A 17,339-nucleotide genomic window follows, 5' to 3' on the forward strand; every position below is an offset into this window, starting at 1 on the left:
CTCAGCCAATGAAAGTTACGAAAACAATCCTCTAATATAATATTGTAAATTAATTAAACACATATATACTGAAAACATATAACCGGACCAGGAATCGAACCCGAGACTCCTGTATTTCTAATTAGGTGCTCTAACCACTGAGCTATACAGGCCGATGTCCACAGTCCAGCCTAAATTCCTCCCTCCTTAAATAGTCTTCGACCCCAAAGACACACAACTCAAGTTCACTTCGTCAGGACTTAACAGTAATTAAACATTATAAATTGTCGGAACAAGGGAAGCCACAGCGTCATCTGTAGTATGGAAAGGAGGAATAATTCAACATACATTGAAAATTTATTAATTCATATATACTGAAAACACATGGCTGAACCGGGAATCGAACCCGGGGCCCCTGTGTTTCAAATCAAGTGCTCTAACCACTGAGCTATCCAGGCTTGATGTCCTCAGTCCAGCCTAAAATCCTACACAATCATAACAATCGAATATAAAATAATCACTGTATACAAAGTGCTAATCGAAAATCTACTTGATTTGGATCACTAGCTATATTGCTTTGGGTACTCTGATGCATTATGGGTGAAAAAGAAAATTCTGCAGGCAAAATATCGGTAAAAGTAACTTTAAGAAATTAGAAAACTTATTTAACTTTTATAGAATCAATGAAAATTTATTTTAAAAATTTTTAAGGTTGAAACATGTTAGAAATTCGATCCGTTCTCATTTACTAAGTTAAAATGGGATTTTCGCTCATTTTAAATTATTACAATTGTTCTTAATTTTTGAATACTATACTCTGTTGTAAAAGTTGTTGTATCAAAGTTTTCGCCTAAATTCACTCACGAAACACCATCTGATTTCTTTAAATTACGCTTTTTTTGAGAAATTGAGCTATTCTTGTTTTGAGTGAATGCTATAGTACTATGTTTGCAACATATTTTTGCGATGGCTATACTTTTTTGGATCCTTTTTGTGATTTGCATGAAAGTAAATTTTATTGTTTTTTGATAAAATGAACGCGATTTAAACAGTTTTGAAAAAAATATTGGCATTCATTATCACAAGAAAAACATTTATCAGTCGAAAAAAGTTCAACAGAAATAAATAATTATAGAATTTGATGAAATGTGCTATCTTTGCTGGTGTTTGTGTGATACTTGATTTGCGTTTTCTAGCGATTGATACAGAAATGCTATGTTTGATTTGCCTAGAATAATTTTGAAGAATGGAGGCGTATATAGGGAGAGTATAATCCAAAGACACTGTCTCAAGTTTATGTCATTAAATAACTTACTTATAAATACACATTAGATATTTTTTTCACTTATGTATTAAAGGTGTGTAAAACGGAAAAAAGAGCTCTACTAACTATTCGAACTTTTTTCAAAGCTCGCTCGTGATAGGCGTAAGACTGAATGCGCTAACCACTATATGTCACGGTGTCTTTTTGATGTTTGTGTGCCAGTTTGCTTTAAAGAAACGAATAATGATTTTCAACTTTTCATTTAATATATCTTGGGTCGTGTTTTTTTTTTTGTTTGTTTGTTTGTTTTTTTTTATTTGTTTGTTTTTTTTTTTTTGGTTTACTTCTTTCACCCAACTGTTAAATCTTTGTTTTTATACTAAATTTGATAACAAAATGCTCTCTTTATTTGATCAATACATAGGGCTCACAGCGAGTGAGACCGATCAACTAGGGATGCTACTCCTCCTAGGCACCTGTCTCCATCTCTGGTGTTCCGGGGGTCTGTATTTATGCCTTGCTTAAATGTTTGTATCGTTTGTACATTTTTCACATAAATCAATGCTCATTATCCTTACTTTTTCTTTTTTAAATTTCAGAAACATTCGACTTTTAGAATGGGTTCAGACTCCATTTAAAAACACACACAATGCATTTACTTTTCCGTAATTTAAACACAGGACTCGGAATAGAAACCTGATCCGTTCATATTCAAAAAATAAATTTATATAGCTAGAATCATTTAATAAAAACGTACCCTTTTTAGACTAAATAAGTCTGAAACAATTTTCAATCAATATAACTTTCAGTACAATATACTGTAAACCAACTTTTATTCGCGTGCGAGAAATTTTCGCGAAGTTCGCGAGAGCCTCGTCATCGCGAATATATCTCGCCGCCAACCGGTCAATTAAGTGTATGTGTCCATTAAAACAAATCCAAAAAAGGCATGATCGCGAAAATTAATCGTCGCGAATCAATTTATTCCTGATAAATCTCGAAATAAAGTCGTCGCGAATAATAGTTGGTTTACAGTATAAATCTAATATGTTGAAGATGACATTACCGACAACATAATTTTAAAAACTTTTCCGTCATAGAGCGGGTGATTGTCCTCGTCTTATATATTTTTTTCTCTCTTTTATTAATTTATGATAAAGAGTTTATAATGAAACTTTTGTAATATATCACCTATTTTCATATTTTCATCAGACATAAGAACTTAAAACTTAGAATCTGAAACAGAATCTATAAAGATATAATTTAATTAAAAGGAGTATACAGTGGACCTTCAGATATCCGGACCCCATATATGCGGATGCTTCAGTATCCGGACGCTTTTCATCGGAACAGAATTTTAAAATGTTATTATGTCATGTTTAACTGGTGATTCAGGTATCCGGACACTTCACATATCCGGACAAACTGACTGGGAACCAAAGTGTCCGGATAAATGAGGCTCCACTGTATATGATAAGAGCCAATTTTGGCCCCCAAAAAATCAACATTTTAGAATGGCATTCAGATAAGTTTTATTTATATTTATTTTGTAGAAGAGATTATATAAGAAATATTACCAATATATTTTTTCATATTTATATGCACTCACTAGCTGTAAATGACATGAGATATAAAGCTATTTTTGCTATCTAACAAATGAGCCAAAAATATGCCTTTTTCTTGATGTTTCTTCTTATGGAAAACATAAAGCGCAGTGTAGAACATACATATTTTTTCTGTCACTAATTAGTATTGAATAAATACATCTTTGGTAAAAATAATAATCTTGTTCTCGGTTGCGCTCTATATTTTCTGAAAGAAATACTGCTTGAAAATAAGCAGTTTTATACAAAATATGCAAAAATGGCGGGAAAACGTGATTTTTATGATGTCATATTTCTAACATAACGGCATTTTGATCTAAATGAAAATGACCAATAAAGGTCGCATATAAAGCTGTACAAATTAAAGCTATATATAAAGTAAAATTAAGATATCCATTTTAAGTGGCCAATTGAGACACTTACCATATATGCGGATATAGGTCAGGGGACAAGACCTGATAATTTTTTCAAATTCACTTAAATTTAAGACTATTAAAGTAACCATATCAAAATAACTTTGCCCCCCTCCCCCTCCCCAAGAAACACAAACTCTTATTAGTCTGCAGTCTACGATAAAAGAATATATCGGTAGTTACTGAAGTTAATTTATTTTTTAGGGATATGCTATGATTTCTATGAAATAAGATCCATGCATTTTCTTCGAAAAATGTGGTAACCGTTTGTTTGAATACTGTTGTAAACCCAAAGTAACGTCAATAAATAATGTTACTAATTGCACTGGGCCTAAATGCTATATGTATACTCTAAAAAAGTATAGCTGTCTGACAACAAAGATAGCTTTCTTGATATTTTCAACGCAAACCTAAAATATCTCTGGGAAAGTTGGGTAGGTGCATATTTGATGTAATTGTCAAGATATAAAGAAGACCTTATCGTCAAATTTGATAGCTTACGGTTGATAAAGATTCATATTAAACATATTAAACATATTAAATATTTTATTGAAATAATGTCAACAGTCCATTCCAGTGGATGATTAGTCAAAAAATGACCGTCAGATGCATGAAAAACGCGTGCTACCGATGTTTAAGGAGGGGTATATGACACAAAAATATGACAATCTTTAAATAAAACAAGAAGAAGTCTCATATTGGTTGAAGTAGTTTTAATATTAGTAAGAAAACGTACATAAAAGACATTTTTTGTCTAAATGTGCAGACAGAAACTTCGAATGATCCAAACAAATATAGCTAGTGATCCAAATCAAGTAGATTTTCGATTAGCACTTAGTGTACAGTGATAATGCAAAAAAAAAAATCGAACACAACGGCAAAGTCGAAGCCTGGTCTCCAACCCTGGTCTGAGATTTAGTGTATTACACTACAACTTCTTGCTTAATAGATGATAATTAAAATCAATCAAGCTGCGATGTGTATCTTGTATATATTTTTTTTATTCTATGTAAGTTGCGCCGATTTTGTATGATTTTGATGAAAGAAACTGAAATGGAAATAGTTGTCAGTGTTTCATACATGTTTGCGGTAAGACATTCTCTATAACTTGCTATTAGGAGTCCAAAACTAAATGCTTTGTAATCTCTTGTCCATTATGAAGTTAATGTCAGAATCTAGATCGTTAATAATATTTATTAAAAAAATGATGAATTCCCTTAATTATTTTTCAGTACTATTTCTCTAGCATCCAGGTTTCTGGAAAACTTTTTTTTATCAACATCATTTAATGCTTTTTTCCTAATGCTAACCGCAATTAAATCATTCCGTTATACCTGTAGGAAAATATACAAAAATCACAGTTTTTTGTGATTGTATCATTGCATACATGTATATTAAGTCCTTAATCAATTAAGTTCTTTACTTTCTATTACACAGGATTATTTGTATCGATATGCCTACATGTAGTGCATAAACTATGTACTGCCTAAATGAAGATTACTCCTAATAATGGCGTCACTTTAGGACAAACAAACGCCATCATTGTTATATATCTCCGCATTAAAGTAACATTGGGAAGTTAATTCTCTCTCAGAAGTAGACGTTTGCTCAGTGATACAGGATTCATAAGGAAAATATCGTCTTAATCCCCAAAATGACTCTGATTGTGTGGACGTTAGTTCTCTGTGTTCTGATGTACGGACCTGTGACTGAGGCCTGTCCCAGTCGCTGTAGCTGTAATAGGAGTACCTCCTGTAATGGGGCATTTGTAAACTGTTTGCTAAAAGGGTTAACTGAAGTACCTTTCTACATCCCCACAAATACATGTGAATTGTAAGTAACTGTTTCAAGGAATTCATAATTAGAACAAACCATGTAGATGTATTTTGTGTTATACTTTTAAATCATTTTTTCTTTAATTCAATATGATGTTAATTCTTAATAGCCATTAGTTCATATTAAGTAAAGATAATGAGCATATTTTGATTAAAAAAATGAAAAATAAAACATAAATAAACGATTTCTTTAAAAATGAGTTTAGCTAGATTGATCATATAGGATGATATTGTGATTAAAAACTTGAAACAAAACTTAAACAAAAAACTTTTTAAAAAATATGACGATAATTTAACCTCCTAGTATGTGAAAGTTTATAAGGCAAAAATATCTGTTTGTATACATGACATTAGCAATAAAACCAATGTTGATTTCTCTGTCATGTGCTTTTGAGAGTAAAATATTAAAGAATAATCACTGATTAAGATTTAATGAAAATCTCTCAAGAGTTATAGGGTCGCGTACAATTTTGTTCTGATGTACTGTTAGCCGTTCAACGCTATGATTTTTAAGAATATTTTTACAATGTAAAAGTTTGTTCATAAAATCGTCTATTGTGGTTGTTCTTTTCCCAATGGACTTACTCGTAGAAGAGTAATAAGATTATTAATAAAGCAAAAAATGATAAAAAAAAAAAAACAACATGCGAGACACAACTCTTTTTTTGTATATGCTTATCGTTATTATGCAACACCTTTCACTTAGAACGATGATGGAGATCTTTTTTGAATAATTGAGAAGAAAGATCGTTTTATAAAAGTTCTACATAACATTATTTAGAAAAAATGTTTCGAATTTGCAAAATCTCTTGATTGCATCATTTAGATAAGTCTCACAACGATATCTGATTCTGTAAATTCCCAAATGTAAATATTCATCAAATATCTATTAGAGTCGAACCTGTAACTTTCAATACCAACATTAACTTTAAGAAATGCGAAATTTATATATTCCTTGTAACATTTTTATTGATTTTAACTATATTTAATCATTTTTTTAAAGAATTATGCTTAGACCAATTATAAACTAAAAACCATAGCAATATTCCACTGATAAATTTTTTATAGCTAATAAATTAGTAGCATTGATTTAGAATCAGTGCAATCATCATTTCGAATACGATAATGAATTCTTGTTGCATTGTTAATGTTAGAAAATAAAAACAGTTTAAGGTGGTGAACGGTAATAAAGGTCAGAAATCTATTAAAATAATACCTATCTTGAGCATAGCAAACATAGACCTTCAATACTTCAGAGGTGAGATCTAGTACAACGGAGGTGTTTAACAATTAATCAATCGTTTTGTTTAAAAAAATCATTCTACGCATAATACATTCTTGAAACTTTTTTGTACATTTTATAACTATTTGAAGATTTTCCACAATAAATTTAATTTTATTAATAAAATTAATATATTTTTTTTTAAGAGCCCACTTCCCAGTTATCCACGTTTGTCATTAAAGTAATTAAAGTTATTTGAAAAATTGTAGTATGATTATTAGGCGTCAATTTGTACTAGTATATCGAGTTGAACAATATATCAGGAATATATATCAGGAAATCCCATTTGACGAATCTCATTTATATACAAAACAAAACAAATTATGTAAAGGGCATTACACTTAGTTTTGGAAAAATTATAGGTCGCATCAGGTGCCACAGAGAAGTTAGCATTCCATCTTGACTGGTCATGACCGCGATCGGCCTTATCGATTGATCAGTAATGACTGTTATGAGCATATATCACTTTTCCGAATGGTACAGGTTAAAAGAAAATGTTTCATTTAGTTGATTGTGTCTTGTATATCTCCAGAAATCAAGGAGGGAAAAAACTCACCACGCATGAAGAAAATGTCTTCGACAGTTTGTTAAATTTAGAGATAATAAAAATATTTTTTTAAAGAGTCATATTTCTGATATAGGACAGAAAGAATTCATTGAAATATCGATATTGTTCAAAATAATTCCTCAATTCAATATTAAATTCACTACCTCAATTTTCAATTCAATACTTTTTTCATAATCAAGTTAGATTACCCCTTGATTTGACTGTCTTTGTCCTCATTTTGACAGTTTGACACACAAGAGAGAGAAAATTTAGACTGAGAAAGTTTTAGAGCAGACTGCCACTGCTAGAATTGACACAGACAATGTGATTTTTTTAATCGACAGAAGCACAAAAAGTGTTTTCTTTTTGTATCCCCATCTTTTATGTATCTTTTGGAATCTGAATACATGTTTTCTTTAAATTAATGACCTGTTTCTTTTTTAAAATGTATTGTATTGAAAAAATTGAATTGTGACACAAGTATTGCAATACGTATCGTATCGTGGAGGGGGTGTATCGTTTCAGCCCTAAATTCTGATAGCAGCCATGTGTTTACATAAGGACATCTCTTTAATCCCTTTTCAACAGGATGTTTTATATATAAAAACAAATAAGTACAAAGTAATTGCAAGTTTCTTATTGTCGCTCTTGTGACACAGTAGGTAGAGCATTGAGAAGGATATGGAGACAACGAACAGTATTAAGTCTCAAAGTCCATAAAACAATGATAAACAAGAGCAGAGAAAACAGGGACCTCCGAAACATCAGAGGTGGGATCAGGTGCCATAGAGGAGTGATTATTCCCTGCCGACCGGTCACACCCGCCGTGTGCTCCTTGTTATGATCAGGAAATAAAGGAAAACATCCGTCGTCAATTCAGTGTATAAATAATGGACTAACAATAGGTATGAAAAAAGTCAGTCAGCATTTGACTCGGTGATAAATTGTATTTGCTGACAAGGTCATTGTATCGACCATAGAACTTATGAAATGATGACTTTAAGCGAGACTCTTCATATTGTTGTTTCATAAACTTGCTTGTCAATAATTTAACTCGTCTTAAAAATTGTTCATAGAACATGCTCTTGCGTATCGAATCATGAGATATATATACTCCGTATGCAGGTGATGAAGGTATATTGCTGCATCAGTAAGGGAAGTTGAATATAGAAAAGTTAAAGTCATCACGTTTATCATATAACTTGGTTGTTAGATTACCATTAGTGTCTTTTTCAAGTAAAATATCCAAGTATGAAACAGAAGAGTCGGACTCTGTGGTATCTATTATCTCAAGCTCACCAGGATATATCATATCGACGTAGGAATGAAAATTACTATTATTAACTATTATTAAGGTCTTCCAACGGAAGACCTTATTGTTTTCGCTCGGTTTCTTTTTCCCTATTATTATTTTTCTTCCAACCAATTTTGTTCAAGTGATTTCATCCGATTTTTCTCAAACTTTCAAGATGTAAAAGATATTCAATTGATCTTGATAGGTTTTTTTACTTTTTGATGACGTCACTTCCGGTCGTGAGATATGGTCGATTTTCTGATTTTCAAAGGGTCGGCTTGATCTGGAAACTCCTCGCAAAAGGCGCCGGAGCTCGGTAGGGCTCGAAAAATGTCTCAGAAACATCTCACAAAATTTGACACATTTTGTTTCATATCTTCGTACCTGTTTATAATTTGCTAAAACATATTGAAGGAAAAATGTGCAAAATGTTAAGAACTTTCAGGTCATATCAACAAAAAGGGCTGACCCCTCAAATTGGGGGCTCAGAGGGGCCAAAGGTCTTTCATCTGTAACTCTCTTATGATCAATATCTTGTTATACATTACTGAAGCAAAAGTATTCATCTTAACAATGTGCAACAATATATCATAAAAATTTGATCATATATTACGTAATTAGGGGTCAAAACGGGCCAGAATGTCAAATCTTTGACGCTTTATATCTCAAAATGGAGGAATATTCTGATATGCAATATTGAACAAAAGATAGTCAGAATAATGTTCTTAACAATATGCATACTTGGAATTTTTGTAAAACGGCCCCATTAAGGACTTTTAGGAATGGCCTCTAAATATTTCCATTTAGCATATCTCCATAACGAATAGAAATCTCTGAATAAGTGCTGAACAAAAAATCTTCAAAATCACAAGACCTTCCATTTGATACCAAGAAAATGCGGCTGACCCCTCAAATTAGAGGCTTAGAGAGGCCAAAAGTATTTTATCTATAACTCTCTAATGATCAATATTTTGTTATATATTACTGAAGCAAAAGTATTCATCTTAACAATTTGCAACAATATAATTTTATGATAAAGTTTTGATCATATACTACGTAAAGAAAGGTCACAAGGGGTCAGAATGTCAAATCTTTGACGCTTTATATCTCAAAAAGGGGAAATATTTTAATAAGCAATATTGAACAAAAGATGGTCAGAATAATGTTCTTAACAATATGCATAATTGGAATTTTTGTAAAACGGCCCCATTAAGGACTTGTAGGGGTGGCCCCTAAATATTTCCTTTTAGCATATCTCCACAACGAATAGAAAACTCTGAATAAGTGCTGAACAAAAAATCTTCAAAATCACAAGACCTTTCATTTGATATAAAAAAAGGGGGCGAGTGCTCAAATTTGGGGCTCAGATGGGTCAAAAGTCTTTTATCTTCAACTTTTCCCTGATCAATATTTTGTGATAAGTATACATTATGAGTTAGGGATCATCCTAACGATTTGCAAGAATATATTATAAAATTTTGATTACTGTAAAATCACATATTTTCGTTGGGTCAAATTTTCGTGGTTTGGGGGAAAATCTCTTGGTTCATGGGGATTTGGTTTTGTGGTTCAAGAATTAATGAGTATGTATGTATGTAACATTTTACATTTCGTTGTTGTCATGAAGTCGTGGGTCTCGCCGTACCTCGAAAACAGCGAAAATTAAACCCCAACGGAAGTGTGATTTCAGAGTATATGTTACGTTATAAGGGATGCAAGAGATTAAAATGATATATTTTTTACGCTTTTCGTCTCCAAAAGGGGGAGTATTTTTATAAGACATATTGAACAAAAGAAGTTCAGAATATCGTGATAAAAATCAGAAACTTTAAATTTAAAGAAGGAAACTTAATGTCATTCTTTTGTAACGAATATCTCAGTCAAAATCACATCTCATCTTATCGCGAAATTCAACGGAAGACCTACTCGTTGCTCTCAACAAGATCTCATCTAGTTATTATTATTATTATTTTGTTAATTTTTAAAGCGCAAAATCACATATTGTTTCTATGCGCTGTACAATGGTTTTGCTAACATTTTATAACAATATCAATAAAACCTATAAATTTGTTATGGAAAGTAAGTAATCGATAAAACTAATAAGGACCTTATATAAAAATGGTAAAAATATGAAATTGGTTAACTGATATGTACACAGGATAGTACATGTACTTTTGAAGTTGAGTTTACACATGGAGTCCTTGATGTTTTGCTGGAATTTTACATTCATAACTTATATTCACGCTTGAACAAGAATTATTTTAGGTTCTTGCGTAATGTTCCATATGCTCCATGTGCTTCAAGCTCTCGTAGTTCTAAAAGCAGGTTGTTCCACAGCTGTGCGCCTTATGTGCTTATGGTTCTTGCACCATATTTGTTTGATGATTTCTTTACTATTAGTTTCCATTTGTCAGACGATGATCTTAAAGTTCTTTGTGGCTGATAAGTAGAGCATAACTCTCTTATATATGGTGATGCTGTGGAGGAGTGTAGAGACTAGTGCATGGTAGTCAGAACTTTAAACACAACACGCTGTTTTACAGGCAGCCAGTGCAGTTGTTGAAGTACTGGCGTGATATGTTGTCTGTAGTATGTTTTTGTGAAACCACGCGCAGCATTGTTCTGAGTCACTTGTAATCGGTGCATGGTTCAATTGGTTATGCCAAGCAGAAGGGCATTGTGATAGTCGAGGTAAGATACGACTGTTGCAATGATGACCTTTGCACACGCAAATTGACAATACGTCGTCGATATATCTAAATGTCGAGTTGAAGGCCACAGCAAGTGTTTTCTTCTTTTCGCGCATACGATTTTGCCTTAAATCTGCTTCATATGAATTTGAAAATAAGTCTGCTAATAACGGAGCGCAAATTATGCCCATTGGAATTCCAACAGATTGTTGGAATACCTGGTCTCCAAACTACATAGATATTGTCAATCAGAAACTCTAACATCTTCTTGATGTCAACTTCAGAGTACTTGTGTGTGTAATCAGAATCTACTCTTGAGTCGAAAAGTGACGAGATCGCCGGTGGAAGATAGAGACCGGCTATTAACGTAAAAACGATAGATTATGGGTTACTGAGAAACCTGAGAACAATGATACAAAACATATGGAGTACCTTTTACATGTAACTCTTGCATCTTCAGATATCAGACTCGGGATGAGATGAGGTTGAGACCGTAAAAAAAAGCTTAGATCCCGTGTTACAGTAGCTGCTGGCAAGAAAAAGATCCCTCACTGCTCAATGGCTGTAATTGCCGAATATCTGACAAAATTTACAGCTCTCTACCGGCAAGAGGTTGTGCCGACTTCGCCTCGATCATATCACTATTGAAATTTATCTGGTGAATAAGAAACTATATTCACCATCGAAAGAGTTCAAAGTAGTTTTATTTTATAGATATTATTTGATAAATAAGACACTTAAGGTTATCAAATGATTCAATTTCTATTAAATTAAAGTAATAGTGTTCGTATAAAACTAGATATAATGTCCAGATTACGACTTGAAACATACATAGTCTTTTTTTTTTCTGTTAGTAAGACATCAAAATAATACGAAAATCCTGCAACAGACTCGCTAAAAATATTTCCTGCATGCTCCGATTGTTGCCACCATTGTTTTTCAACACTATTTGAGGTATTCGTTGTGACGTCAAAATTCCAACTTCTGAGCACTGATCCTCCAATGGATACGTCTTGAAATCCGGTAAATGTAGTCACTGTGTTGTGAACTGTTTGTGCTTTTATAGATTATATATGGACTAAAGATAGACTATATAATATAGTCATTTAATTATAATTATGATAAAATCTGTCCCCCTTTTAAAGAATCAAACAAACCAAAGACTAAACAATCCCTTCTGGAATATCTAGATCCGCCTGAGCCATGTGCATCTATTTGTCGTTACCGATATGATCATTATTGAATTTTTTGTATGATTATGTAAGGATTATATTGATATAAAAGAAAGGTAAGGTAATTTTAACAATAATTTTATTGAACTTTTTTTTCAGGAATCTGAATGGGAATAATATCACCACACTGGAAGATAGCGCCTTCGACATGTTGTCAAGTTTACGTAAATTGTAAGAAAATTAAAGTAATAGATATGAATAGCAATAATGCCTTCAACAAAGAACATATAATGGGCAAAAAAGAAGTGACGTAATTTGAATTGTGATTGATGTCTAATGCTCTCTTGGTTTATGATTTTGTTCTTTTTGAGAGGGCGCTCCGCTTTGCAGTTACCTTGTTTACACAGCCCTCTACCACTTTCTTTTTTTTTAAAAAATTGTGACACTTTGTCTACATTATCATTTTAAGAATAGTACTTGAAATTCAGAACACGGGCTGCAGTAAAATTAAATGATACAACAGAATCACCATCTACACTGAAAACTGTCACTTCAAACTTGAGCTCCAGACGTGATCCAGTGTTCTGGAAAAACCATATATTTTCTAAAGTATAATTGTCCCAATTTCTAGTGTTTACAACCTCTCTTGGGTTTAAATATTTAAGTTTTTGTGGCGACTGGAAAAATAGATCAAAATGCAATATAACGTCAAGCTTTGTAATCTCGTACCTATTTGGACACTAATAAAAAACTTTGACATGTCCGAAAATTCGAGATATCTATGTTGAGATACTTGAAATTTCAGGAGTTGAGAAAATCAATTTGTCAGATCCATATAGTATTCGAGATATCAGTTTTTCAAGATACCAAAGATTAAAATAAGCTTGTTTTCTTATAACTTGATTTCAGTGAAGATACTAAGATAATTTTAAGATTGGTGGGCTTAAGTGTCCTGGAAACAAAGCTTAAATTGATGTTTTATGAAATGTTTATTTCTTTTCATTATAATCCTCTGTGCATCTATTTGAATTTACCGATATGATCATTATTGGATTTTCTGTATGATAAATTAAGAATTATATTGATATGAAAGAAAGGTAAGGTAATGTTAACAATAATTTTATTGAACTTTTTCCAGGATTCTGAATGCGAAAAATATCACCACACCTGAAGATAGCGTCTTCGACAGATTGTCAAGTTTACGTAAATTGTAAGAGAATTAAAGTAATAAATATGATTGATTGATTGATTGATTGATTGATTGATTGTATATCGTTTAACGTCCCTCTTGAGAATTTTTCACTCATATGGAGACGTAATAAATATGAATAGCAATAATGCGTTCATCAAAAAACATGTCCTTGGCAAAAAGGAAGTGACGGAATTTGAATTGTGATTGATGTCTAATGCTCTCTTGGATTATGGAGTTGTTCCTGTTGTTAGGGCACTTCGCTTTGCAGCTACCTTGTTAACACAGCCCTCTACCGATTAAAATAATTAATACACAATTCAATCTGCATTCATAATGCATACATGGATATGTTCAATGAAAACATTACAAATGATCCACTGTGATAATATTTTATATACATCAATTCAATCATAATTTACAAAATAAATTTTAAAATAGACAACAGATTTAAATTATGAAAAATTATCAATTAAAAGTTCTTAATCAGGGCTCACTTCCTTTATTATAGTCCTTTTGTTGTATTCCCGCTCTTTTTCCGTCCCTTTGTCGCCTCCCGTTTTCTTCATCTTGATCTTTGTCATACGGACTCATACTTTATACACTTATTTATGCATGGTCTTCGATTTCATTGTTATTTACATGTACCGCCACAACATTTGTTTTCCTTGCAGTCTATGGCTGAATTTCTTTGTTACAATCGTGTCTGTAATAGACAGTTAAGAATTAGATAGATAGAAACAACTTAAAATATGTTATTTAACCTTAACTTACAGTGCTTGTGTGCAAAAACATGACAAGAATGAATTCCGAATCAATTTTTACAGTTAACCTGAATAAATAAGAATAAATATACTTACATCGCTTCTAAATGCAGCTGTATAGCAAGTGTGTAATCCACAAATTTGAATTTCACTTCTTCTTGCTTGCCCTGCATTATCACCACCTGTGAGCAATTGAATCTGATAGCTCACTCCACAGTTTGGTCACGTGATAGCGAACGCCTAACTTTTGTTTCAATTTAATTATAAAGCTGTGTCATTTTGATTTATGTATATGTAGGCTTCATTCACATCCTGTTCCTGGGAACTTATTCAGTCTTCTCTAAATTCTGATGAATACAACGCTCATGAAAAAATTCATAATTTCAAATAAATAATCATGCATGTGCACAATTCAAAAAATATATTAAAACACTCTTTGCTGCAATGCTGATACAAGAGCTAAATTCCCCAGCCAAATCTTAATGAGCGGTCAAGACCTTATCACATAAACAGATCACTGCAGTCTGTAGCTTAGACAAATTACTACAAATCACCAAGATTAAGATAATATAAATCAAGCATTAATTATACATTTCACAACAAAATTTCACTTTAACAATGATAACTAAATAAATATCGAAGGTATAAGGCATTCGTGTTTTAACTGTCAATGGATATTCAGGATCATGTTTTATCGTCTTAATTTAGCCACATTCGAGTGAAAAAATTGATTTTTTATGTAAAAGTAGGTATATGAATTTTTTTCTAATTAATTGCAGATGGTTAGCTTCCAACAAGATAAGCATAATTCATACCAATGCCTTTAATGGTTTACCAAATTTACAGGAACTGTAAGTAAATTGTATCATAAAAAAGCTTTAATATGTCAGATTCCAAAAATAAATATAGAAATAAATTAAATATTTTACATCAGTTAATGAACACAAGAAAGAAGAAGGTATGGTTTTAGTTTTATTGTGCCCTAAAAATTTAATGACAACAAAAAGTTTTGAAACTGGCTTAAATATTAGTTAAATATATGACTGATAAATCAGGAAAGATTATGTCATAAAAATTTACCATTCTGCAAATATGACGTCATTAATGTGAAGCATTTCTCTATTTTCAACAGAAAGAGCCTCAAAATGGCCCATTTTAAGGGTGATTTTCCTTTAGAAAACAGTGTCCATAGCCGTCGCCCACGTTATTTTTATTATTTTTTTTTTTTGGATATTTTGTGCAAAATTCAATAACAAATAACATATCTCAAGATCGTCTTTGTGGGCGATGCCTGTGGACAAAATTATCTGAAAGAAAATTCCATTGAAAATGGGTGTCTTCTGCAACTTTTTAAGAAAATACGGGAAATTGTACATGTTTATGACGTCATAATTAACATATTTAAAATTACCTGTGAGAAAAATGATTTGTGGGATTTTTCTGCATTGAATTTCAATTATGCAAAATTTGTATGGAAACCATACCTTGTTCTTATCTCAAATGTATTGCATTTGCTACAATACAAGACTGGAATACTGAAACTCAGTGTTTGGCAAAAGAAGACATTTATATAAATACCAACGGCTTCAACAAAGGCAAACGCAAAAGAGGGCAGGGATTCCCATGACCCAATTTCAAAATCATTCCTTGTAATCTTGTTTCCTACCAAACCTGATGACTTTAACGATGTAATTGTGCAAAATAGGGAGCAAAAATAAACACGTTAACACTGAACTTCATTTATGACCTCGTCGGTAACCCACGGGTGATTCACGTCGATTCTCTCTATCATCAAGCCCGTGGTTTTCGACGATGCATTTTATTATCTTTTCAAAACCTTAAATAAAAATGCTATAATTTATCATTTTCTTTTAATTGTACGTTTGTCAGCAATGTATATATTCCAAATTTGCAAAACGAGTGTAAAATTTCACCTAGTGTTTTTCGGCATCTGTATTATTATTATTTTTTTTATTAAATCAATTCATTATACCATGAATATGAAACGTAAAATATTTATCCAAACATTATCATTATCTTAACAATATATAAATAAAATATTAAATTAAATACACGAACATAAAAGATTTACAAGTATTGTCATTTAATAAAAATATTTTAATATTTTTGTAGGTATATTTATAACAACAAAATAACCGTATTGAACAAAGATATTTTCCTGGGACTTTCGAAATTAGAGACTCTGTAAGGATGCAGTATATTAATAATTTTTTAATCATTCCTGTTTTGTCAACATTGAGAAGCTCAGCACAGTTTATATATATTTTTTTGTATCCACAAATTGCTTTATGTAGGTATAAGGTGATATGCTTATCAATTATTTGTGATATATATATATAATTCTAAGTTTATATAAGCATGTTTTAACTGTTTTTATTTGTTGTAGGGCAGTAAACGGCAATCCTCTACACTGTGGCTGCATCTTGAATGATTTTGTCAGGTTTTCCCAATCAAGAAACTTGACGTTAGGACGTAAGTCTGAACCAACATGTTCAACTCCCAGTAATCTGGCGAGAGTATTTTTGCGGGATCTCCCTTTAAAGGATATGGACTGTGACCTCACGACAGCAAAAACGCCAGTAAAGGAAACGTCAGGTAAAATGACATTTTTTTAGTTAAGAAACTTTCACTGATTTGTTTACATTTCCTCATAGACAACATATCCTATAATAGGCAACTCTTTTTGGACTCAGCCGAAGTTGAACGGTCAGGTAGGTTTACAACATATAGTAACATCGATGTTGATAGGGGCGACAAAGCATGTGAAACACAAAAATAAACTAAACGAGTATATTAAACCATAATTAAGCCTCGGCATCCAGCGTAGCAACAGTCAATATTTCTTGACGACGAGTGATATTACAAAAAAATCTTGACTGCACAAAATGTGTCAGAGCAAGGTTTTCTGTCATATGTATTTTTTATAAAATATTCAGTATGATATGATAAATATTCCATGTAGTTGAGTTTAACATTGAAAATTTTTGCCACTCAAAACCATTGTCAAGGTCGACTGTATCTGTTGACAATTATTTTTTTTTTTTGGTGGGGTGTGTGAAAATCCTCAGTACTACACTCAATTACATGCAATATTTATATAATATCATTCATCTTTAATTCATGAATACTTATCAATGAACTACGAGCTATAGTTAGCATCATATTCGTCCTATATAAGATAATAATACTGTTGCTGTTACCAATTAACATGGTAATGGTATGCAATTTTCTATGAAAATCTAAAAGGGGTATTTTAATCACTTTAATTTTTATTAAATCTAATTT

At 31.9% G+C, this 17,339-nt stretch overlaps 2 protein-coding genes and 1 non-coding gene across 3 annotated transcripts; 2 read left to right on the forward strand and 1 right to left on the reverse strand.

The window, feature by feature from the left end:
- Positions 1-364: 364 nt before the first annotated feature.
- Positions 365-437, reverse strand: Trnaf-gaa (transfer RNA phenylalanine (anticodon GAA)). Its single transcript has one exon. It is a non-coding gene; the product is annotated as a tRNA-Phe (tRNA).
- A 4,342-nt stretch (positions 438-4,779) lies between these two features.
- LOC134266471 (slit homolog 2 protein-like) lies at positions 4,780-12,349 on the forward strand. Its single transcript, XM_062748705.1, has 2 exons — positions 4,780-5,093; positions 12,240-12,349. Exons 1-2 carry the CDS (start codon positions 4,915-4,917, stop codon positions 12,313-12,315), a joined length of 255 nt encoding a protein of 84 aa, XP_062604689.1. The 5' UTR covers positions 4,780-4,914; the 3' UTR covers positions 12,316-12,349.
- A 2,354-nt stretch (positions 12,350-14,703) lies between these two features.
- LOC134266459 (reticulon-4 receptor-like 2) lies at positions 14,704-16,799 on the forward strand. The gene is made up of 4 exons (XM_062748696.1): positions 14,704-14,729; positions 14,813-14,884; positions 16,167-16,238; positions 16,441-16,799. Exons 1-4 carry the CDS (start codon positions 14,704-14,706, stop codon positions 16,667-16,669), a joined length of 399 nt encoding a protein of 132 aa, XP_062604680.1. The 3' UTR covers positions 16,670-16,799.
- Positions 16,800-17,339: the final 540 nt, after the last annotated feature.

The sequence above is a fragment of the Saccostrea cucullata genome, unplaced genomic scaffold (genome assembly GCF_032062105.1).
Source record: "Saccostrea cucullata isolate Sc308-1 unplaced genomic scaffold, CSIRO_AGI_Scuc_v1 ctg2646, whole genome shotgun sequence".
NCBI classification, from domain to species: Eukaryota; Metazoa; Mollusca; class Bivalvia; order Ostreida; family Ostreidae; genus Saccostrea; species Saccostrea cuccullata.